Raw genomic sequence first — 24,780 nt, 5'->3', positions numbered from 1 at the left:
CTCGGGTTACATATGCTTCAGGTTATAGATGCTTCAGGTTACAGACTCCGCTAACCCAGAAATAGTACCTCGGGTTAAGAACTTTGCTTCAGGATGAGAACAGAAATCATGTGGCGGTGGTGCGGCGGCAGCAGAAGGCCCCATTAGCTAAAGTGGTGCTTCAGGTTAAGAACAGTTTCAGGTTAAGAACGGACCTCCGGAACGAATTAAGTACTTAACCTGAAGTACCACGGTAAATCGTCATTTTAAATAAAGAATGAAAATTTTGATTTGGTTGGCCCAGTTATATAGATTTGAGGTGAGACGTGTTCCAGAACACCCCAAGAGATCTGGGTGCAAACACCATACATTTAAAACACTAACGTCTCAACAAATGAAACTGATCTGTAGAAAATGTAACTTGAAAAAAAGAGCCATTGCACATACTTTTGTAAACCAAGAAATCTTTAATAAAAAAATATGGAGAGGGAAAAAACCCTTCCCCAATGAACCCTGGGAGCTGGAGTTTACCCCTCACAGAGCCACACTCCCCAACACATTTAACAAACTACAGCGCATCCAACCTGAAATAAATATTATCCAATATGGATTTCCCCACTAATTAACTCAAAGCACAATCCATTGGGAAGTTCCCTGGGGCTTGTGCAACACAATGGCTTATGTCCAGCGGGCCAGATCTGTCTGCCACTCCGGTTTCCAGTCTGCATGGCAGCCAAAACCCACCAGCTGAGGCACTCGCCTCTGAGCTACAACCTGAACACGGGAGGAGCAAAAGTACGTAAGTGCCAAAGGCTGAAAACGCCACTTAATTAATAGATGTCTCCTTGATAATTTAAACGTCTTAATTTTGAGGTTTTTAAACAAGGGGCATAAAAAGGACGGCCTACACACACACACACCACATTCCACCCACCAAAGAATCCTGAGAACTGCAGTTTGTCCCTCACGGCGCTACAAGTCCCAGCACCCTTAAGAAACTATGTCTTCCAGGATCGGGGGCAAGGAATGTGCTCTAAATCTATGGTGCGCAGGCTGCCTAGGTCCGATGCAGTTTGCAACACAACCCTCTGTAGGGCTACTCAAAAGCAAGCCCCCATTGAATAATTCTAGGAGACTTACTCCCAGCAGGGCAGGATTGCAGCCCTTATCTTGAATAAATCTCCACCCTAGTCACACTTAGTAACCGAGATCCAGTCGCAATGCACGAGGTGCGCGACTTACTTCCGAGTAAATGGGCAGGAGATTGTCCCTGGCTCTCCCGGCTTTAAAGCATGAACAGGTACCTAACCATCCGACGGCCAGCGGGGCAATTCTGATTGGCCAAGGGGAGCGCGCGCCGCCTACATTCCGCCCTCCGCGTTCTGTCCCCGCCTTTCTCCGGGCTGCGGTCGCCTAGCAACCATCCGGCATCAAAGCATCAAAACGCGGCGCTGCCTCTGAAGTCTCCCTTCCACGCCCCTCTCCCCCTTCTGTCCCCGTTGGGTGCCAGGCCAGCACCATGTTGTACGAGATCCTGGAGATGGGGCGGAAGAAAAAGGCCCCCCCGCGCTACATGTAAGTTGCTGCAGCATCTCTTGCCAGGGGGCTCTGCGGGACTTGGCTTTGCAGAGACAGCCCCCCTTCCTTCCCCCAGGAGGGTGCCAGGGCTGGTTTGGAGAAACCCTGTATGAAGGGTGCCGGATTTACGTACTGTATAAACTAAACAAGCTATAGGGCACCACACTCTTGCCTCCCCCCCCCCCCAATTCACTATTAATATACTTCTTAATTGTATTTCAGCTCAACAATCACTTTGATAAAATACATATTTTGTTATGTGCAAATGGCTTTAGATACCTGTTAGGTCCATTAATTACCATATAGCATATACAGTGGTACCTCCGTTCCGGAGCCCCGTTCGCATCCTGAATGCAACGTAAGACGCGACGGTGCGTGCGCGGGTCACATTTTGCCGCTTCCGCGCATGAGTGTGATGTTATTTTGAGCGTCTGCGCATGCGCAAGCAGCGAAACCCGGAAGTAACACGCTCCGTTACTTCCAGGTTGCCGCAGAGCGCAACTTGAACGTGCTCAACCCGAAACACATTCAACCCGAGGTATGACTGTAAAAGGTAAAGGGACCCCTGACCATTAGGTCCAGTTGTGGCCGACTCTGGGGTTGTGGCGCTCATCTCACTTTATTGGCTGAGGGAGCCGACGTACAGCTTCCGGGTAAAAGGAAACACCGTTTACCTTCCCACCGGAGCGGTACCTATTTATCTACTTGCACTTTGACGTGCTTTCGAACTGCTAGGTTGGCAGGAGCTGGGACCGAACAACAGGAGCTCACCCCATTGCGTTGATTCGAACCGCCGACCTTCTGATCAGCAAGCCCTAAGCTCTGTGGTTCAACGCACAGCACCACCCGCGTCCCTACTCAGCACAAAAAACAGTGGCAATTTGTTGTTGGCAAGAAATACAAGACAAACTAGAAGACACCCAAATGCCCTGGTTAACACAACACCAATTACATGCCCTCTTAAACAACCCAACAGTAAAATCAGCAGCAACTAGGCCCCTGACAACCTTCGAGGTGCTTTCGAATTGCTAGGTTGGCAGGAGCAGGGACCGAGCAACGGGAGCTCACCCCATCGCAGGCATTTGAATCGCCGACCTTCTGATCGGCAAGTCCTCGCTCTGTGGTTAACCAAACTCACAAAATGTATTAAACCTCCATCAGGTGATGCCGATTTAATAAAACTATTTATATTTTTCTTACTAAAACAAACAAGCAAACAAACAAACAAACAAACAAACAAACGCATACCTCCCACTTGTCCCCAAAGCTTTCCAGTACATAAAATAAAAACAAACCCTTCTAGTTCGTAAGCTAGAACAGATGCACTCGGTTATTTGAGACCAATTTTCTTCGCTCACAAGAGCTATGAAAAATGATGCAGCTATCTAACCCTTGGCATTGTCCACCCAGGCAGCTGTTCCCAAACTAACAGCGTGTCATGATAGGCAACTGTCAGAAGGCCGCTGCTGGCCACCCAAACTCCCTGCTCTCAGTGAGTGATGATCTTCTGTCCCAGAGCATGTCTCTGCATCAGCTGTGCTTGGATAATCCAGTCACATCTGGTGCAGAGGTGCAGCAGAATTGCTTGTCATCAGCAGGGGCTGCCTGTTTCATCTCTCCATGAGTCCCTCCTCTTAATATTTCCAAAGAGGCATGCCTGGGTTGGCGTCAGGGGTCAGGGATAATTCTTCTCTTCTTGCCATCTCTACCTGTACTTCTCTCCCTCTGGCCAAGAGAACAGTTAACACAAGCAAGGAAAAGAAATAGCAGCTGCTTCTGGCTCTTCAAGGAGAGGGCATTTAGAGCTGCATGCAGAAAGGCTGAAGTCATTGCTTTTGTGACTTGGGACAAGCTTCTTGCCCCGTGGCCCCTGAAAACAAAGTGATAAATGAAAACTGGGGCTTCCCTCTTTCTTGCCTGGACAAATGCCCCTCTCTATCCTCACATAGCAGCAGGACCTGCCTACCCATGGGGCAAGAGATCCACCAGGGCAGCAGATCCCAGTGTTCTGATGTTCCTGATGTAGATCTTCCTGGTATTCTTCTTCTTTGGCGATCACTCGTAGTCAAGTAAGATTGTCTTCCATAAACACGGTTTTAAAAGTGAGTCTGTAAGTGACTGTGGAGGCCAATTCTGGATCCACATGTCCTTCCACAATGGGAACATAGGTTTCCAGGCGGGAGTTGATCACGGTGTGGATTTGCCAAACATGCCTTCCTCTTAGCACGTTTCTCCCTTATGTCCTGAGTTTGAGCGTCTTCAAAGTCCATGACACCTTTGGTAAAGGCTGTTCTCCAATTGGAGCACTCGCAAGCCAGTGTTTCCCAGTTGTCGGTGTTTATACTACATCTTTTTAGATTTGCCTTGAGAGAGTCTTTTGTTGACCACCAGCATTACGCTTTCCATTTTTAAGTTTGGAGTAGAGTAGTTGCTTTGGAAGACAATAATCAGGCATCCGCACAACATGACCAGTCCAATGAAGTTGAGGTTGAAGAATCATTGCTTTGACACTGGTGATATAGATCTCCTCTCACCCCTCCAATCTGGGACTCCAATCTGGGGTCCACCTCAGGTGCCAAAATGTCTTGGGCCAGCCTTGACTGAAAGTCTGCTCTATCCATTTAGAAGAGTCCAGAAACCCTGAAGTAGAAAGCAGTCCTGCGCATGCACACACACATGCCAAAGCACATGGCATATATAGATAGATCTAACAATACGTTCAATATCTTGAGAGCTTATTGACCTTGAATGGTGCTTGAAAACTGCCTTGTAGTAGGGCCCTTTGGAGACGACATCACTAAGTGCCTATAAAATGCAGGCCAGGGAGCAGTGGAGTGGGGAAGAGGTGGGGTTTTTCAGCTGAGAAGAGGCACCAGGAGCAGATATGGGCCATTATTCGAGGATGCTATCAGGGGTGAGGAGGAAAAACCCATTAGAGACAAGGTGATGGAGATGCTGAGTCGACCCTCCAGTGTCAGAGCTCAAAGGGAGATGGGTCGTCTTTGGCTTGACTTCCCAGCAAGCCGTTAATAAATCTGGGAGGAAGGGCTGTTGCTGCTGGAGGGGAAGGGTGAGGAACAGGAATGCGAAGCCTGGCAAGGTGGAATGTTGAGTGGGGACAGGCTCGCCCATTAATTTTAGAATGAGCCCTTCCTGAACAGCCGCTTATCGAGAACAAGGTATTTCGGACGCCCAGTTGCTGGAAGGCCGCAGACAAGGCACGAAAGACTCAGAGCAGGAAAGAGCGCAGGAGCTAAGGGTGTGTTCTTATTTCTGTCTTGGAGCCCAGCAAAGTGCTCCTTCCCCCTGCCTGCTACATGCACTTCACATCGGTTCACATCTGTATGGCTTCGTTTCTAATTGCATACACCAAAATCAACAATAAAATTACAGCAGCGAAACAAACGTTAAACGCATCGCAAATCGGTAGATCAGATTTATGAAACCTAGACAGCATCTTAAAAAGCAGAGACATCATCTTGCCAACAAAGGTCCGTATAGTTAAAGCTATGGTTTTCCCAGTAGTGATGTATGGAAGTGAGAGCTGGACCATCAAGAAGGCTGATCGCCGAAGAATTGATGCTTTTGAATTATGGTGCTGGAGGAGACTCTTGAGAGTCCCATGGACTGCAAGAAGATCAAACCTATCCATTCTGAAGGAAATCAGCCCTGAGTGCTCACTGGAAGGACAGATCCTGAAGCTGAGACTCCAGTACTTTGGCCACCTCATGAGAAGAGAAGACGCCCTGGAAAAGACCCTGATGGTGGGAAAGATGGAGGGCACAAGGAGAAGGAGACGACAGAGGATGAGATGGTTGGACAGTGTTCTCGAAGCTACGAACATGAGTTTGACCAAACTGCGGGAGGCAGTGGAAGACAGGAGTGCCTGGCGTGCTCTGGTCCATGGGGTCGTGAAGAGTCGGACACGACTAAACGACTAAACAACAACAACATAGCTGGATCACCCTTCAGGGAAAGCCTGAGTGGACAGGTGACTTTTCAGTAGGAACCTTAATGCTGATACTGGATGCCAATATATACACCAGTTAACACAAGAAACGTTGTTTTTCTTGCTTGCTAACTATGCTATGTTACCGAACTCCCATTACATTTCCCACCTACTCTGTTTTATTTCTGTTTTACCTTGCCCGTATTGCTCAAATACATATTGCATTTGTTGTTGCAATTATATTGTGATGGAGAGGCATTTTTACTAAATATCCATGCACTTTTAAAAAAATGCCTGCTGTTTTAACTTGAGGGAGATATCCACACTTTAGAGCTTCAGAAGTGGTTTTTATGTGTGTGTTTTTAAAACCAGCGTCATTTCCAGGGTAGTAAATGCTGTCCTGCTTTCTCATATTTTTTTCAGCCCAGATTCCTACAGAGTACTTAACCTCGAGTTCCCAGAAAGGAATAAGGTGCTAGCTAAAACCGAAGAGGAACATACGCCAAAAGAACAGCCGTATAAGCTGGAGTGCCGTAATAACCCTCAGCCGATACACGCAAAATGCATTAAGCTGAATACCAAGTTTTTAAATAAGCCAATATTGTATATGGACACAGAGAGCGCAAAATCAAAGCAGGTGAGGATGGCTTAGTGAAAGTGAGATCATGGTTTTGCCACAGTGCTAAACCCAGACTGGGGAATCTTAGGCCTGAGGGCCAAATGTAGCCCTCTTGGTTTCTCGGTCTGGCCCTCAGGACTCTCCCCAGGCCACAACCCTCACTGGTCCTGCCCTGTACCCTCAAATATTTTTTGTAGTAATAACAACAACAACAACAACAACAACAACAACAACAACAATTTTTTATTTATACCCCGCCCATCTGGCTGAGTTTCCCCAGCCACTCTGGGCGGCTTCCAATCGAGTGTTAAAAACAATACAGCATTAAATATTAAAAACCTCCCTAAACAGGGCTGCCTTCAGTTGTCTTTTAAAGATAAGATAGCTACTTATTTCCTTCACATCTGAAGGGAGGGCGTTACACAGGGCAGGTGCCACTACCGAGAAGGCCCTCTGTCGGGTTCCCTGTAACTTGGCTTCTTGCAGTGAGGGAACCACCAGAAGGCCCTCGGCGCTGGACCTCAGCGTCCAGGCAGAACGATGGGGGTGGGGATGCTCCTTCAGGTATACAGGCCGTTTAGGGTTTTAAAGGTCAGCACCAACACTTTGAATTGTGCTCGGAAACGTACTGGGAGCCAATGCAGATCTCTCAGGGCTGGTGTTATGTGGTCTCGGCGGCCGCTCCCAGTCACCAGTCTAGCTGCCGCATTCTGGATTAATTGCAGTTTCCAGGTCACCTTTAAAGGTACCCCCACATAGAGCGCATTGCAGTAGTCCAAGCGGGAGATATCTAGAGCATGCACCACTCTGGCAAGACAGTCCGGTTTTTGTGTACAAGAACCACAAATTTCTGCAGGAAGGTAACTGGCACATCCATTTGCTTTTAGAGCCGCCTGCCATTGCTATGCGGCCCCAGGAAGCTTGCCCATGAGGCAAAGTGACCCTTGGCCTAAAGAAGGTTCCCCACCGATGCACCAAAGCATGGTTTCATCAGAAGGGGCGGGGAGAGAATTTTGGGAATTATAGGAGCAGAACTACCTAAATTGTATAGAAATTTATTTATGTGTGCTACTACAGCAGCAAGAATGCTACTTGCACAAAAGTGAAAAGGAGCAGAAGTCGCGGTAAAGGAAGAATGGATACAAAAACTTATGGAATATGCAGAAATGGCGAAACTTACCGGAAGAATAAGAAATAAAGATAGCAAACTTTTTATAATAGAATGGAAATGGTTTATTGAATATTTGCAGATAAATTGTAAACAGATAAAAAAACATTAGCAGGATTATTGTAATAACCTGCAGTTTCACAAGAGCATATGTTTACATTAGATAATGAAAGGAGCAAGTTAAATGAATTTGGATATGCAGAAGATATTAAAAAACATAAATTTAAGGAACCGCAGAAAGGGGGGGCAGTAAGTCAAATTTTGAAATGTTAAATTGATTGTAAAATTAATGAAATGTATAAACTTGGAAAGTATAAATAATGGCAACTCTATAGGCTAGTTGTTGACTAATTTATGTTCCCTGCAAAGGAACATTGGTGGCCAAGCAGCGAACCCCTTGTTGTGCCGTGCCCTAAACCACCTTACGACAAGCAGAGCACTCAAAGAAGTCATTTCCAGAAGCCAGCCTGTAGATTGATTCGGCCCCTTAAGTTCAACAATAAGCGGCAACCTTCACGTGGAATAGGTAAGACTTTTAGGGGAAAGCTTCCTTTCCCTTCCCTTCTCTCTTTCCACCAAAACTAGACAAGTTAAAATATAAAGGTGGTTCAGCTTCTGCTTCTGTTGTTGTTATTTAGTCGTTTAGTCGTGTCCGACTCTTCGTGACCCCATGGACCAGAGCACGCCAGGCACTCCTGTCTTCCACTGCCTCCCGCAGTTTGGTCAAACTCATGCTGGTAGCTTCGAGAACACTGTCCAACCTTCTCATTCTCTGCCGTCCCCTTCTCCTTGTGCCCTCCATCTTTCCCAACATCAGAGTTTTTTTCCAGGGAGTCTTCTCTTCTCATGAGGTGGCCAAAGTATTGGAGCCTCAGCTTCACGATCTGTCCTTCAAGTGAACACTCAGGGCTGATTTCCTTAAGAATGGATGCGTTTGATCTTCTTGCAGTCCATGGGACTCTCAAGAGTCTCCTCCAACACCATAATTCAAAAGCATCAATTCTTCGGTGAAAACTTATTATTTCAATAATCAATTCTTCGGCAAAAGCATTATTCTTTATTAAATCTGTGTGCCGCCCTTCATTGCCAAGATGACAGGGTGGTTCGCAATATAAAAAATACAAAATGAGATTGCAAAATCCACAATGAAACAAAAGCAAGCCAATAACCCCTCTCCCATGAACACATTTCAAAGGCCATAGAATGTCTAGACCAGCCAAAGGCCTGGGAGAAGAGAGATGTTTTTGCCTGGCACCTAAAGATATTTAGTGAACGCGCCAGGCGAGCCTCCCTGGGGAGAGCATTCCACAAATGGGGAGCCACCACAGAAAAGACCTGTTCTTGTGTTGCTGCCCTCTGGACCTCACGTGCAGCAGGCAAACGAAGAAAGCCCTCAGGTGATGATTGCAGGTTCTGGGTTGGTTCAGTTGCGGAGAGGTGGTCTCTATCAGTTTGGCTGATGTGATGTGGTCGAAACTATGACCTGTTGCATGCACAAGTGTAGTCGGAACAGAAAACAGCCAACAGATGTCAAGTGTTGCTTGACGGAAACGGAGATTGCTGCAGTAGTACATTTGCTTACAAAATCAGGCTCCCTCGTGGCTGCTACTGAACTCTTATTGAACCTTTTGCCACCTTCAGGCGGACCACATGCTCCGCCATTGAGTGATGGCTCCAAAATCTGGGCACATTTCGCTGACCTAACATGTATTGATTCCTAATTCTCAGCTTCAACCACCTCCTGTGAATTCTGGTTTCAAGCTAATTCGTGTGGTGGTGTAACACAGCAGAGGCAGATTTGCAGGAGTGCGACCGTTTTGCCCGCACTGGGTGCTGAGCCGAGAGGCCACCACGTGAGGTGCCACAACAATTACGAGCAATGGGAGGCGAGAGGTGTGGTGGGAGCACCAAATTTTGATGTTGGCTTTGTTCCCCATAATCTGCACACACGTCCCATCGTCAGCTCTGTGTACAGTGCTGCAGAAGCCTGCAGCCAGAGAGATGGTAGCAGAAATGAGTTTCTACACCCTAGGCAACAGCGATCCTATTCCAGTGCCTTAAACTCTTCCATTCTCAGTCTCCACTTAAATCGCCTTCTCCTGATCATACAAGCAATAGGCACCTTTCAGTTCAGTTCGATTGATGAAACACAAAGAACAGTAGCTCCCAGTTTGGGGGCTTTCTGTCCCATCCCCCCCCCCAATCAGGGAGCAATGTTAGCTTGCAGGTCTTTCCTTGTCCTTAGATCTTGGATCAGAGTCTTTATGGCAGTATTAATTTAAGCAAGTTCTGCTGACTTTGGCGATTCAGCCTGCAGAAGCCATCACTTGTGGCCTTCGTTTCCCATTGATTGGCAAAACCCTTTTTTTAAAAAAAGTGATGTAAGGTACTGTATTTACTCGAATGTAATGTGCACCTTTTTTGGCCAAATTACACCGCAAAAAGTAGAGTGCACATTAGATTTGGCAGCACATTTACATTCTCCAGCAAATGCTTTTTTGGTTTCAAGGTCTTGAAAATTGAGGTGTGCATTAGATCTGATGGGGCATTGTTGTTGTTTAGTCATTTAGTCGTGTCCGACTCTTCGTGACTCCATGGACCAGAGCACGCCAGGCACTCCTGTCTTCTACTGCCTCCCGCAGTTTGGTCAAACTCATGCTGGTAGCTTCGAGAACACTGTCCAGCCTTCTCATTCTCCTTCGTCCCCTTCTCCTTGTGTCCTCCATCTTTCCCAACATCAGGGTCTTTTCCAGGGAGTCTTCTCTTCTCATGAGGTGGCCAAAGTACTGGAGCCTCAGCTTCAGGATCTGTCCTTCCAGTGAGCACACAGGGCTGATTTCCTTAAGAATGGAGAGGTTTGATCTTCTTGCAGTCCATGGGACTCTCAAGAGTCTCCTCCAGCACCAGAATTCAAGAGCATCAATTCTTCGACAATCAGCCTTCTTTATGGTCCAGCTCTCACTTCCATACATCACTAGTGGGAAAACCATAGCTTTAACTATATGAACCTTTGTTGGCAAGGTGATGTCTCTGCTTTTTAAGATGGGGCATTAGATTCATATAAACACGGTATTTCCTTCTGCTTCTCCTCCCAGGAGAAACTTCGGTTCTGCCTTTAGTCAACTTCTCCACAATAATTCAGCCCCACAATAGCTATCCAGCTTTTCTGCGAATGATGATGGATGGCTGAGCTATAGCAAGCAGCACATAGCCAGAGCATGACAACTCCAGTCACACATCCGTGTTTACAAGGGCGGTGGGGAGGATAGCTTCCATATGTGAGCATGTTTGTTGGACTGCCAACATGGAGCCAGCTGTTTTTCTGGATTTGGGCTGGTGCTCTTCAAGGCAAGGGGACAGCGTCTCGGCAGAGATGCCGGGCTTGGCAGAACTGGTCCCTAAAAGGCTATATGCACACACAAAGAAATATTCTGCAGAAATCCATCATGGCTCCTGCAAGCCAGATTTCTCATAGAAGCTGGAGACAATGCTTTGAATGTGTAGGTCAGCATTTGGGCTTTGCATTCTTTGAAACAACCGACAGCTAACCTTTCCCTGGGCATTAGTGTAGCTTCGCAGGGGCTGAAAGGGACATCCTGGGTCACCAAGCCGAACGTGAATGCATTGTAGCCGGATTTGCTAGTCCGGCTCTTAAGCCACTCCTGACAGTTGTTTATCTAGCCTCGCTTTGACCTACTGAGCCACAAAAGAAACTGTGTCTGTGGACCAGTTCTGAATGGTGGAGACTTTTGGGGGGGGCTTCTAGCCAGAAATGCTCTGATGCAGGGAGCCTACAGATGCGTGTTGTGAGGGTGTTGTGTAATGTGGAACAACAGAAGCCTCAACAAGTTATCTAACATCGCAGTTATCTAATATCGCAGAAATTCAGTAAGATGAAACCTTACCATTTCTTAAATGTTGTTGTTTAATAAAATACATCAGCCCTACTGAACTGATTGTTCAGAGCCCAGCTCCGAGGACCTTCTAGCAGTTCCATCACAGCTGGAAGTGAAATTACAGGGACCCAGGCAGAGGGCCTTCTCGGTAGTGGCACCCGCCATGTGGAACATCCTCGCATCAGATGTCAAGGAGATAAAGACTACACGACTTTTAGAAGGCATCTGAAGGCAGCCCTGCATCGGGAAGTTTTTAATGTTTGCCGTTTTATTATATTTTTATATGTGCTGGAAGCCTCCCAGAGTGGGTGGGGCACTCACCAGATGGGTGGGGTATAAGTAATAAATTTATTATTATTATTATTATTATTATTATTATTATTCACCTGGGACAGATCAGGAAAGTGGCGTAGCTCAGGGGTAGAGCATCTGTTTTGCATACAGAAGGTCCCAGGTTCAGTCCCTGCCAACTCTATGTAGGGCTTGGAGAGAACCCTTCTCTGAAACCCTGTTGAGATGCTACCATTCCGTGTAGACCAGCCTTTCTCAACCTGTGGGTCCCCAGATGCTGTTGGACTACAACTCCCACAATCCCTGAGCTCTGGCCTTGCTAGCTAGGGGTGATGGAAGTTGTAGTTCAACAACATCTGGGGACCCACAGGTTGAGAAAGGCTGGTGTAGACAATACTAAGCTTGATGAACCAGTGTGTGCTGGTCCCGAGGGATAACCGTGAGGCCGGTCCGTGAGGCCGGTCCGTGGTCAAAGGTGCAATGTGGAGGCAGTCCGTAGTAGCTGAAGCTGGGTGTAGGGCAGGGAGTCGGGTGAAGTCAGGAGCTCCGGCAGAGAAGCAGGACAGGGTGCAGACAGGAACAGGCTACCAACAACGTTGCTCCCGCAACTTGGGACTGGGGCTGGCTGGCTTTTATCTGCCCTGAGGCATAGGGCGGCCCCGGTCCACAGGTGACTCGCCTCTCCTGGCCTGGAGGCGAGCACTCCTTCTGTGGTGACTTAGTTCCCTCCGCCTCTCTGCCCTGAGCCTCTGCAGCTCAGGAGAGGCTGGAGGGTTACCGGACCCAGAGGCAACCTCACCTTCCCCTGACAGGGCTGGGAGAGGAGCACCTGCAGGCAATGGGTCCTCCATCACCTCAGGAGCCAGAGCAGACTCAGCTGGTGCCTGCACCTGAGGATCCAGCCCAGGTGAGGACCCTTCAGGCTCAAGCCCCAGCCCTGGCTCAGCTGGTTCTGGAGGCGGGGAATCCTGTGCAGGCTGGGATTCTTCAGGTTCAGCCTCCGAGTCTGAATCCCAGGCCATCACACAGTGGTCCAACTCACTATAAGGCAGATTCCTGTGTTCCTGTCTCCCGCATGCAATGTAGCCATGCAAACCACCTGGAAGCAAGACTATACTGTGCATTTTCTGTCGCAGTTCCACTCGCAGCTCCTCCGTTGCCGGGCCGCCTTCCGAGAATTTTCCAAGAGCAGATCACTTTCAAATACGACTACAATGCCAGAGCCACCCCCTGCATCCCCTATCAAGGGAAGGTAAGGCCATGTGCATCCTGTGCTCTGGACGTTCAGCAGGAAGCCAGAAGGATGTGTTTACCCCTAAGGCCTCCAGCACATTGTTCTGGGACTAGGGAATGTCATTGCGTGCATTGCAGTCACCGGCTTTAGTTATTTGCAAACGGCATGCCTGCTGTCAAACCAGCCCGATGGCCTTAGAAAGACAGGGCAATGTCTTTTTTGCGACTTGGTTGCCTTACAAAAAAGATCCTGGGATGTTGTAGCAGAAGGCAAGAGGTGGGCAGGTGCTGGTCTTGACCTTTAAAGCCCTTTGTGGCTTAGGGCCCTCATATTTACAGGACCACCTCTCCTGGTATGCCCCGCAGAGGACCTTAAGGTCCATGAAGAACCATAGTTTAGAGGTCCCGGGCCCTAAGGAAGTCAGATTATCATCTACCAGGGCCAGGGCCTTTTCAGTGATGGCTCCGACCTGGTGGAATGCTCTGACCCATGAGACCAGGGCCCTGCAGGATTTAACCTCCTTCCATTGGGCCTGTAAGACAGAGCTATTCCGCCTGGCCTGAATTTGAATTCAGCCTGATCTTTTATTTCCCTTCTCTTCCCTCCCCCTCCCTTTTTATGAAGATAATCCACTCTGAGACTCCACAGCTAATTCTCCCCTGGCCTCCTCGCTGGCCCAAGTAGGACCAATTCAGCCAGCTAGCCCCTAAAATGATTTCTGAATTTTGAATTTTATTGTTATTCATGTTTTTATACTGTATTTTATTCTGCTTTTACAATTAGGTGTTTGAAATTTGTTGTTAGCTGCCCTGAGCCAGGTTTTTGAACTGGGAAGGGCAGGGTATAAATAAAAATGTATTGTTATTATTATTATTATGCTTATTATTATTATTATTACCACTGTGATGTGAGGGACCAAGGACTTCCTACCACCCTCCACCTCAAAGACTAAATTCAGTGCAGGAGGAAGAGTTTTGTGTTGTTGTTAAACTTCCCCCTTCCCACATGCTGTGGTCCTGATGTAGTCCCTTTAAAGCCCTAAACGGTCTCAGCCCAATGTACCTGAAGGAGTGTCTCCACCCCCATCGTTCTGCCCGGACACTGAGGTCCAGCTCTGGGCCTTCTAGCGGTTCCCTCACTGCGAGAAGCCAAGTTACAGGGAACCAGGCAGAGGACCTTCTCGGTAGTGGCACCCGCCCTGTGGAACACCCTCCCACCAGATGTCAAGGAAATAAACAACTACCTGTCTTTCAGAAGGCATCTGAAGGCAGCCCTGTTTAGGGAAGTTTCTAACGTTTGATGTTTTATCGTGTTTTTAATATTCTGCTGGGAGCCGCCCAAAGTGGCTGAGGAAACCCAGCCAGATGGATGGGGTATAAATAGTGAATTACTACTACTACTATTATTATTATTATTAAAATTGGAACCTTGTGTGTGTGTGGCACATTAGTATTACCTGTTGATTCCTGCATTACAGTACGTTGGAGTAGATGATGATAATGATGATGATGATGATGATAATAATAATAATAATAAATTTTATTTATACCCCGCCCTCCCCGGCCAGAGCCGGGCTCAGGGTGGCTAACACCAATAAAATCATAGTAAAAACATAATAGGGGGCAAAAACAACAGCAGCAGCAACAACAACACCAATTTAAAATACAGGTTAAGATGACTCTTGAGGTGTCTTCCAACACTACAGACATGGTTTGCTAAGCGTAAGAATTATTATCCCTCTGTATGCCTAGGACTGAGGCTCCTCCAGTGTCCCAGCTACATCACTGCTGCAATTATGGTTGTAAGCAACCCCCAGGGAAGGTATGAAGTCCGATAAGAAATTAAACTTCCGCTGAGATTCTCTGAAGAAGGGCTTTGCAGAGCTGGAGATTGCCATAGGGCCTGATCTGGACCTCCCCTAAGCCCCAAGGCCAGAGCCACTCAATTTCAATATCTTCAGTCTAGTAGGAGCTGCCTTTCAAAAACTTCTTTGGGACGTTTAATTCCAGTGAAATTTTAATTTAGTAATTTGCTTTTAGAGCAAACATTGCCTATTTGAAAAGCCACCCAGTTTCTGGTAATTTTGATTATTACTTGGCATCTCCCAGTACCAAACTTTCTTTAATTTGGAGATACGTGAAAAATGACAGGCTGTCTTCTGCTTTTATCAAAAGATGCTGGTTTTAAAGTCCACATTAATTTTGTCGTACCACAAATACCCATTACATCCAGTCATGTCCTGTTTCCAGGAACCACTCATTTCTCAACTCCTTCATTAACATTAAGGCTGCAAAGTACAATTTTACGTTGGTATGCCAAGCCTCCCCTTTCCTTTGCATCTTGTAATCCTTTAACACGTGGTGTTTTTTCCCTTGCCATAAAAACTTGATTTTAATTATTTTGCCATTGTCGGAATGGTAATTCATTAGCTATAATAGACATTGTTTGGAACAAAAACATCATTCTGGGCAATATATTCACATTTTATCACAAAAATTTGACCCAGTAGAGACAATTTTAATTTCTAGCATATCTTTTTAAATGTCCGTCCATGCCTTAACATAATTATTTTTGTCTGTTTGACATTGTCTGTCAAGTGCTTCTGTACTGAGTGGACTTCTAAGTTGGTAACCAAGAAATGGTTATGGGATGAATCAGGATTAACGCTGGAGAAGAGAGAGATTCCCACTGAATCAGGTTTCCAAATGGAGAACCTTGTTCCCGGAGACATGCTGCAACAAAACAGAGCCCTGTTTGTTTCACTTTGGCTTGTTGTTGTCTTCCACCCCCGCTTTTATATATATAAAATCAAATTAATCCTATTCTTCTCATGCAACCCTTAATGGCCAAAGTCATTTGGCAAGAGCTCATAAATCTTTGGCCTGCATCAGCCAGGGGCTTGCAATTGTATCCATAGCAACCCGTGTGGCAAGAAATAAAATTTGACGGGGATAGGCACTGCCCTGCGGAAAAGAAAATGCCAGTTTGCAAGAGCACCGTAGCCATTTTCAAATAAAAAAAGCAGAACTGGGGGGGGGGGCAAGAAAAGGGATGGCCTTGGCAAGGTCTTGTCTCCTTCGTTTTCACCTGTTGCTTTCCCCCGTCCACCCACGATGCCTTTCCTTGTTTTGCAAAGCAGGCAAGATGATGGCTCAGCCGTTCTTTTTCGCTCCCAGCTACATCCCAGCCCCCGTTGGCCAGAGGAGAGGCCTGAGAGAGAGAGACCAGCCAGCGCTTGAGCTAATAAATGAATTCAGCTCACAGCTGCATCTCCTCACCGCCGAAGTCCCCCTGCTTAACGTCAACCTTGTTTCCCTTTCCAGAAACGCGGCGCTTTTGTGTGGACGAAGATAAAACCGGAGAAGGGGAAGTCGGTTCCTGAGGGGACCAGAACCCAGCCGGGCGCTGGGGGACCAGAGATGCTGGAACAGCCAAAAGCAGAGAAAGAGGACTCTGCGGAAAGCTGCATGACCTCAGCCGGCCTCCGCGTGCCAGATCCCCCAGAGACGCCCCCAGACTCCAACCTACGCTTATCAGAAGCAGATAGCAGCGCAGGAGCCAAAACAGATCCCGGAGCCCCGGAGAAAGGACAGGAGGAGGGTTCAGGGATTTCTCAGGCAGGGGAAGGGGATGTGAGCCATCCCTCCGGGGAGAAAAGGCCTCTCAGCCCACCAAAGTCGGGCTACCTTGAGAAACAGCAGGAGGACACCCCCATCCATGAAGCAGCACAGTCCCCGGCAGAAATTCAGAAGGCCTAAGAGGTCCAAGCGCGGGGGCTGGCCTGGTGTAATTTCAGTAACGCCAAACACAAACTGACACCAGCAAACGGTCTGAGGCGAGGCGCTCTCGCCTTTACATAACAACAGCTGCAGCCTGCTTTGATGCCTCTTGAAAATGAGAGTCCTATATTTATATATATATAAAATCCTATGAATCTTTTATTATGGTTTCTATCCACCGTTGCAGTTAGGTTATTTCCCTGCCCACCCCCTCAAATCAAAATCATCTGGATTATCTGCTCTCCTGAATATCGAGAGCGACTAAGAACGCCGCTAATGAATAATGAGCAATTAATGTCAACAATTGTGTTGCTTTGCTTCCGACATTTTGACTCTTTGCAAGCCTTGAGTGGTGGGGTGTTTTGGGTTCCTGTCTGATACCTTTAAAGTGTGGCTTCTTGGCAAGAACGGCAAGCAGATCCTAGCAGTAAATTTTTTTGGATGTGTTGCGTTGTCATCCTGTGATGAGCAGAAGCCATTGTTATTTCTGTCGGAAACAGTGACAGAGGAGACAGTGTCCATAAGAATGTAAGTTATGTTCCGTTGCTCAGCCCAGTCAGGAAGGACACCGTGACGACAACCTTCACTTTTTGCTGTAAGAGTTTCCTGGAACGGATTTGTTCTCAAGGTCAGGGCTGCAGATCTGATTTTAAATCTCTATACAGGTTCCTCTTCACAGTACCCACAATGCTATACCTTGCATTTCACACTTTTAGCAATGAGCAGGGGTCAGCAAACTTTTTCAGCAGGGGGCTGGTCCACTGTCCCTCAGACCTTGTGGGGGGCCAGACCCAGAGATGCATTTTAAATAAAAGCACACATTCTACTCGTGTAAAAACACCAGGCTGGCCGCACAAATAACCCAGAGATGCATTTTAAATAAAAGGACACATTCTACTCATGTAAAAACAGGCTGATTCCCGGACCGTCCATGGGCCGGATTTAGAAGGCGATTGGGCCGCATCCAGCCCCCGGGCCTTAGTTTGCCTACCCATGCTTATGAGTGCCAGAATAAATGAAATGTGCATAATATCTCTGTTCTTCAGTGGAGATGAACTATTACCTATCCTTATTGAAAGGTGCTTGCCATCTCCTTCCCATTTCCATTTCTTCTTTCCGCTCACTCAGAAAGTGCCTATACTCATTCACAGAGAAAGAGATGTGCCATATAATGTGTTTAGCATGTCTAGTATCTTAACAAGTGGAAACTGCAAGAAATTCCATTGGAGATGCCAGCCGGCCATGCAAGAGACTCCCTTCTAGTCCCTTCCTCACCCAATGTTTCTGTCCTACCAACAGCAACAGGTAGTGAACATTACATGCCCACTCAGCATGCTCAGTCCTTAGTGAACTGTCTGGGGGGGCTCCCTCCAACTTTCCCCCAACATGTTTTTTTGTGCTTCTGCAGACCTCAGGATTCCCCCAAGCCTGCTGATATACCTGCCTCTTGTTTGAGAGTGTTGCCGTTTTAGTTATATGGGGGATTTTTGATAGGTAAGTGTGTGGCTCCATCAAACAAATACCTTACTAATGATCTCCGGAGGGGAGAAGGGATGGTCAGTTTTCAGGATACTTTACTTGGAGTAGTTCTATAAACCCTGGAGGTTAATTTCTAAGTATACCCATTTTTTACAAACAAATACATTTTCCGACAGGACACTTTTGAAGAACAGGGGAATTCTATGAGATAAACCCTGAAAGACGCTGCATCCAACTCAAAGGTCCATAAAGCCTGGTATCCTGTTTCCAGCAGTGGCAAGCCAAATTCTTTGGAGAAACTTTGGGAGGAGGCCTTAAAGGCAACAACATTAGAATGACAGAATCAGAGAATGTAGCGTTAGAAAGGGCCTTGTGGGTCATCTAGTTCAATCTCCTGCAATGCAGGAATATGCAGCTGTCCCATACGGGAATCGAACTCATGACCTTGGCATTATCAGCACCACGCTCTAACCAACTGAGCCACCTCCAGACCACAAAGAAGCGTAGGATCTCTGTACATGGGGTTATCAGGACTGATGCCTCCCCCTCTATGGATTTCTCTCTTTTTAGGCTATACGTGCTAGATGCTTGTGTAGCAAATGTACCTAGAGGGGAAACAGGATCATCTGCTCTTCCCACCGCCAATGTGCAACTAGCATAAAAGCTTAGATGCATATAAGTTATATATGTGTAGGGTTTGTCTTCGCCATAAGGAACTCTGGCAGTCCTACCTACATATATGGACTGTCTCCCATATGCAATCCATGTTGACAGTCCTTAAGGCTGGTCATCGTATCTAGAGGCAATGAATTCTATTGACCTAGCCGTTCAATGTGGGAACATTAAATGTTGATGCAGGCGGTCCTTGCTTTTCCTGGGGGCGCCCATTCACTCAGGCAAATGTGAAAGTATTCTCTTTGAATGTTCAGGGATGCAGGAGAGGATATATTGTTTGATTATATCCTTTTCCAACTTGTGTTAACAAGTTCAACAATTTAGCAGAGTAACATTCCCCTTTTTAAACTTGCAGCGGATGCATTTGCTCAGGCTCGCTAAAGCCTCTATTATAACTGTTCTGGTATTTTCCTCTTATTCCCTCATAAAAGATAAGACACGACACAGTCTTCTATAGAAGTATAAAAAGGTTTACTCACACATCATTCTGTTCACAATAGGATCCCAGAAGGCAGACTTAGTTTAGAAAAGTAACATATACCTAGAAACTATCCCATAAGAAGACAGTCCCTTTGTCCACTCTTGGCTGGAGGCCAAGAGAGCATCTTTGGCTAAGCAGATATTGCTTCTTCAATGCATGTAGTCAAAGACAGGTGGCTGCCCTGCCCTGTGCTTTTGTCATTACCTGCACAGATGAGGCCACACCCACCTCTAGTCACATGCAGAGGAAGTCTGTCCCAGGCCAGAAGGAAGCAGGAAGTTTACCTGCTGGCTGGACAAACATTCCTCCCCATGTGTAAACATGTTCACTCTAGGAATGTTGTACTTGACTGCTCTTGTGTTTCACATCCCACATCTCTGAGTTGTCATAGCTTGTGCCACCTTGGTGCTTGTGGGTGTACAGGTGCCCACAGAGGCCTGCTCTGGTGCCCAAAGGGTCTCCCCTGCTCAGCTGAAGCTCCGTTGGAAAGAAATGCATCGTAGCCAATAGAATAGGCACTTGGTTCTAGAGGGTTTGTCTGGTTTGCAAATATAGCCCAGGAGCTCAAAAGGGTTGGAACCCCGTGATCTAAGTGATCAACGCAGGCATGCTACTGAATGGTAGCCGTTTACATGACTGCAGCAGCGATTTTCCAAATCATGTAGCTCAGTGGCAGAACATCCGTTTGGCATGCAGAAGGTCCCAGGTTCAATCCCCAGGTAGGGCTGGAGGAGAAGGAGAAGGAGGAGGAGAAGGAGGAGGAGGAGGAGAAGGAGAAGGAGAAGGAGAAGGAGAAGAAGAGGAAATTGTTTATACCCCACCCATCTGGCTGGGTTTCCCCAGCCACTTTGGATGGCTCCTAATAATAATAATAATAATAATAAGTGCCAAAACATCAAACATTAGAAACTTCCCTAAACAGGGCTGGCTTCAGATGCCTTCTAAAAATCAGATAGTTGTTTATTTCCTTGACATCTGAAGGGAGGGCATTCCACAGGATGGGCGCCACTACCGAGAAGGCCCTCTGCCTGGTTCCCTGTAACCTCACTTCTTGCATTGAGGGAACAGCCAGAAGGCCCTCGGTGCTGAATCTCAGTGTCTGTGCTGAACGATGGAGGTGGAGACGCTCCTTCAGGTGTACTGGACCGAGGCCATTTAGGGCTTTAAAGATCAGCACCATCACTTTAAATTGTGCTCAGAAACGTACTGGGAGCCAATGTAGGTCTTTCAAGTCTGGTGTTATATGGTCTCGGCGGCCACTCCCAGTCACCAGTCTAGCTGCTGCATTCTGGATTAGTTGTAGTTTCCGGGTCACCTTCAAAGGTAGCCCCACGTAGAGCACATCCTCCAAAATCTTGGAGAGCCACTGCCCGTCTAGGTCATGCTGAGCTAAATGGACCAGTGGCCTAGCTCGGTATTTGGCAGCATCCTATGTTTTGGGCTGACAAAAAATGTGACCCGTAAAGCAACCCTTTAGCTCCTGCCGGTAAGTGCTTAGGAAGGAACATGGCATAGTGATGTCATCACCCAAGACCATGTTAGTTAAATTCAGCTCCGATCCTCTGAGCTGATACGGCTCATCTTGGTTTGAGCCCAGCAGAGTATTCCCAGAGTCCGCAAACGGAAGGATGAGGCAGGTATGGTGCTACATTGCTATGCTTTATTTCTAAGCTATGCTGAGAGCATACAAATATACATCTTGTCTCTGTGAGAAGCAGAGAGCAACTCAACAAAGAACGACGGAACAAAGGAAACAGGAAACCAGTAAGCGTCACATCCCGTCTCCCTTTCCTGTGGGAATCCAACAGTATCTGGACTGTGGAATGACAACATAGTCTTGTGACTACCAGCAGCTGCTCAGTGAGGGAAACAGAAACCAACAGACCATCCCCTTTAGGAACCACAGGTGGTGGCTGCCTAGCGCAGGGCTCCAGTGGCCAGGTGAGAGCAGGGCTGCGACACCTTTAATAGTTATGCAGATAAAATTTCCGCAGAGGTGTGGTCTATGATGTACAGGGATTCTCCACACTGGACTTGTGGGAATGTTGTGGATAGTAGGAGACGATATATTGATTAAATATTATCCCTCCTCACTCACGCCAGTGAACTGCTAGCAGAGTACATTCCCCCGTATATTGCAGGAAGCTGGTTGGTAGATTCATTTGAATCTCTTTACTTAAACAATCCAATCTGGCTTGCCCAGATTGGGTTTGTTCCTGGTAAATTCCCCTTTAATCCCTCTTAAAAAGAATAAAGACACAACAGTCTTCTTTTAAAAGTACAGTGGTATCTCGGGTTACATACGCTTCAGGTTACATACGCTTCAGGTTACAGACTCCGCTAATCCAGAAACAGTACTTCGGGTTAAGAACTTTGCTTCAGGATGAGAACAGAAATTGTGTGGCGGCGGCACGGCAGCAGCAGCAGTAGGAGGCCCCATTAGCTAAAGTGGTGCTTCAGGTTAAGAACAGTTTCAGGTTAAGAATGGACCTCCGGAACGAATTAAGTACGTAACCAGAGGTACCACTGTAATGATAATAAATGACAATAAATTTACTTACATTCAGTTCACAGTAGGTTCCCTGAAGGCAGGCTTTAGCTTGTAGTTACAGAAAAGGGTTTGAGTTCATCCCATATGCGAATGAGCCCATGTCCTGCTGGCTGAGAACCAGCAGACAGCAAAATACATCACTATCCGAAGAGAGTCAAAGAGTCATCATCATCATCCTCATCATCATTTTATTATTTCTACCCTGCCCATCTGGCTGGGTCTCCCCAGCCACTCTGGGCGGCTTCCAGCAAAATATTAAAATACAATAATTCATCAAATATTAAAAGTCAAAGAGAGAATGGCATCAAGAGGAAGATGGCTGTGCGACTGGCCCTTTTACAGGGTTTCACAGGGTCATGCCCATCTACCTGGTCACAGGCAGGAGGAGGATGCTCCAGACAGGTGTGACCGGAAGTCCTCCTGGCTGGAGTAACATCCCCCTGTGTGTCCACTCTGGGCAAACAGGAAGTGTTGTACTTGTCTGCTTATGTTACATCCCACAGGACTCACCTCCAGGCATGCTTGGGGTCAACAGGCGCTGGAAAACGTGCTTAGGGCTCTTTGACTGAGGCTCTTCCCCAAGCTTCTACCAATGCTCTCAGCACAGCAATGCTGCTAAAATGTCCGCCGTGGGAAGCACCCCTGAAAAGCTGTACATGCAGGATTGCTTGTATGGAAGCCAAAGAGCATTCCTATGCCTTTAAAACCTCCCAGATACGGCAGGAAGCAAGGCAGCTGCAGTTTATTGCCTGTTCCCACCCAGCCCCTGTTCTTCCCCGACCTGGTGCAACTGACTGGGGCTACAGATATGCCACACAGCAAGCAGCAGGGCCCAGGAAGAGGCTGGGCAGGAGAAGGCCCCAGTGGCGTAGCGTGGGGGGTGCAGGGGGGGCCAGCCGCACCGGGCGCAACATCTGGGGGGGGGGGCGCTCGCACTCGCAGCTCTCTGCCCCTACCTGGCTCACTCACTCTCCCTCACTGCAGTGCTGGCTGTGCGAATCCGATCCGAGCCACCGGGTCGCCGCCCACTGTGGAGGGGAGGGTGCCAGGCGTGCGGTGCGGTGCGGAGAGAGAGCGAGGGACTATCTGGGGGAGGGGCAGTGCAGCGGGGGGGGCACAAATTACTTGCCTTGCCCCGGGTTAGGGGGCACAAATTACTTGCCTTGCCCCGGGTGCTGACAACCCACGCTACGCCACTGGAAGGCCCTGCCACAATGGAAGATCTGAAGGCATAGGAATGCTCTGCAGGGGATGGGATGCTCAAAATAACCTATTTCTGGAGGGGTGGGAGAGCAGTTCTGACTGCTTGAGTCCCCACCGTTGCTCAGCAATATCTGCTGCATACCCCATAAACTATTTCAGTGTTTTAAACAACCAGATGGCCTGCAGGGAGTCTTCATTTTCTCTACAGTTCTGCTTATAAAGTTTACAGCTGCAACAGTATGCCTCTCCCTTTTCTATTCACTTTTGAGATCTGTCAGTCTCCGTTCTCTCAGTTTCTCATTTTTCTCTCTCTCTCATTCTACATATTTCTGCAGCAATTTGCAATCTGTTTTTTTTAAAAAAAAAACAAAAACGAAACTTCACAAATTCTTCGGCATTTTGGTGCAAACGTTTCCTAATAAGCGCAATCATGTATGCCGTTTTGACGAATGCGCACATTTTTGCAAGTGATTTCTCCTAATATAACACATTTTTGTATGTTACCGTCGCTGCTGACAGCTGAAAATCATACTCCCTGAAGTCGCTGCTGCTGCTGTTATAATTATTGTTAAAAATATTTTAGGATGCCTTCTAGGGTCAGTTCCAACTTTCAACATATAATTAAAACAACTAAAATAAACCAGAAGCACCATAAAGACAGCAGTAGGAGGAATTCTTAACAATATCATGGCAATGTGAGCAGCATTCATCACTGAAATCAAGCAAAATGGTTATGTCCATTGAAATCTGGTTAAATAATATTTGGAACTTGGAACTGGAATATTTGGAATATTTGGAACTGTGGCCTTACGTACCACAGAAAGGTAATTAAAGGCACTTCAAGGATAGACACTTTTCGTGAGACTTGGCTTCCTTTCTTTTCCTTTATAAATGAGACAGGAGAATCTCCGTGGGGAGGATATTTGAATTGGTAATACATCAATAGATGCATTGCTTATGTGCTGCGTACTTCATATGAAACTTAATTAGAACGTACCACTGGACAAGTTACTGTAGTCATGTGTTGTTCTTGTATTTACATGAAAAGCAATACAAATTATTGGAGGGGAGAATACATATACATAACATACAATGCCATATACTGGGCCTACCCATAGCAGCTGCAATAATTTAGCTATATGCCATAATGAAAACAAAAGAAATGTTCAGAGCAGAGCCGCAAATTTAGCTTCCTGCCCGCCAGCAGGAATAAGGGGACACACAACGTAATGTAGCTTTTCATCACCAGACAGCAATATATACATAAATCCTCTAGGTGTAATAACAAAAAACTTCCTGAAACTCAACTCATGGTGTATTCACATTACTGGCTGGTTTGGGGGAGAAATGCATCAAAACTCAGTATTTCTGAAGAAGTGTCAGGAGAGATATGGGTTGTGCTAATGTCATACGTACAGGAAATGAGAATGTGCACACGGCCTGAGACATTTTTTTCCAGAAACATCTCCCTTACTTGAGAAGACCAAACCCAACCATAGCTGTCAAGCGTCCCTTATTTGGCGGGACAGTCCCTTATCCCAGCGCCATGTCCCGCTGCTGTCCCTTATTGAGGATGTCCCTTAAATAAGCTACTGAAGGTAATGGGGCCCTTTCTATGTCCATCTGTCCTTTGTCAACAACAAATTGTTGCTGTTTTTTTGTGTTGAATATATGCTATATGGTAATTTATGGACCTAATAGGTATCTAAAGCCATTTGCACGCAACAAAATATGTATGTTATCAGAGTAATTGTTGATCGCTTATTTTGGCTGCTGATCCCTTATTTTCGAGACTGCTGGTCCCTTATTTTCAAATCTGTAAGTTGACAGCTATGAACCCACCTAACCTACAGATGCCTAGGCTATAGAGTTGCTGCTGTTGCTGTTGTTGCTTAATT

At 46.9% G+C, this 24,780-nt stretch overlaps 1 protein-coding gene across 1 annotated transcript; it reads left to right on the top strand.

Moving 5' to 3' along the window:
• The first annotated feature begins 1,387 nt into the window (after positions 1-1,387).
• CIMIP6 (ciliary microtubule inner protein 6) lies at positions 1,388-16,653 on the top strand. The gene is made up of 5 exons (XM_083432767.1): positions 1,388-1,554; positions 5,930-6,143; positions 7,663-7,819; positions 12,617-12,732; positions 16,038-16,653. Exons 1-5 carry the CDS (start codon positions 1,499-1,501, stop codon positions 16,470-16,472), a joined length of 978 nt encoding a protein of 325 aa, XP_083288893.1. The 5' UTR covers positions 1,388-1,498; the 3' UTR covers positions 16,473-16,653.
• The last annotated feature ends 8,127 nt before the right edge of the window (positions 16,654-24,780 follow it).

This window comes from Podarcis tiliguerta (genome assembly GCF_965153285.1).
Source record: "Podarcis tiliguerta genome assembly, chromosome: 3".
NCBI classification, from domain to species: Eukaryota; Metazoa; Chordata; class Lepidosauria; order Squamata; family Lacertidae; genus Podarcis; species Podarcis tiliguerta.
This window is presented reverse-complemented; position numbering and strand designations above follow the sequence as displayed.

What these genes read in the sequence shown, in the direction of transcription:
- CIMIP6 (XM_083432767.1), top strand. Translation starts at nt 1,499, where the DNA reads ATGTTGTACGAGATCCTGGAGATGGGGCGGAAGAAAAAGGCCCCCCCG. An exon ending in AGAGCGCAAAATCAAAGCAG is followed by an intron (nt 6,144 to 7,662) that starts GTGAGGATGGCT and finishes TTCCCTGCAAAG; the next exon opens with GAACATTGGTGGCCAAGCAG. An exon ending in GCAACCTTCACGTGGAATAG is followed by an intron (nt 7,820 to 12,616) that starts GTAAGACTTTTA and finishes TTTCTGTCGCAG; the next exon opens with TTCCACTCGCAGCTCCTCCG.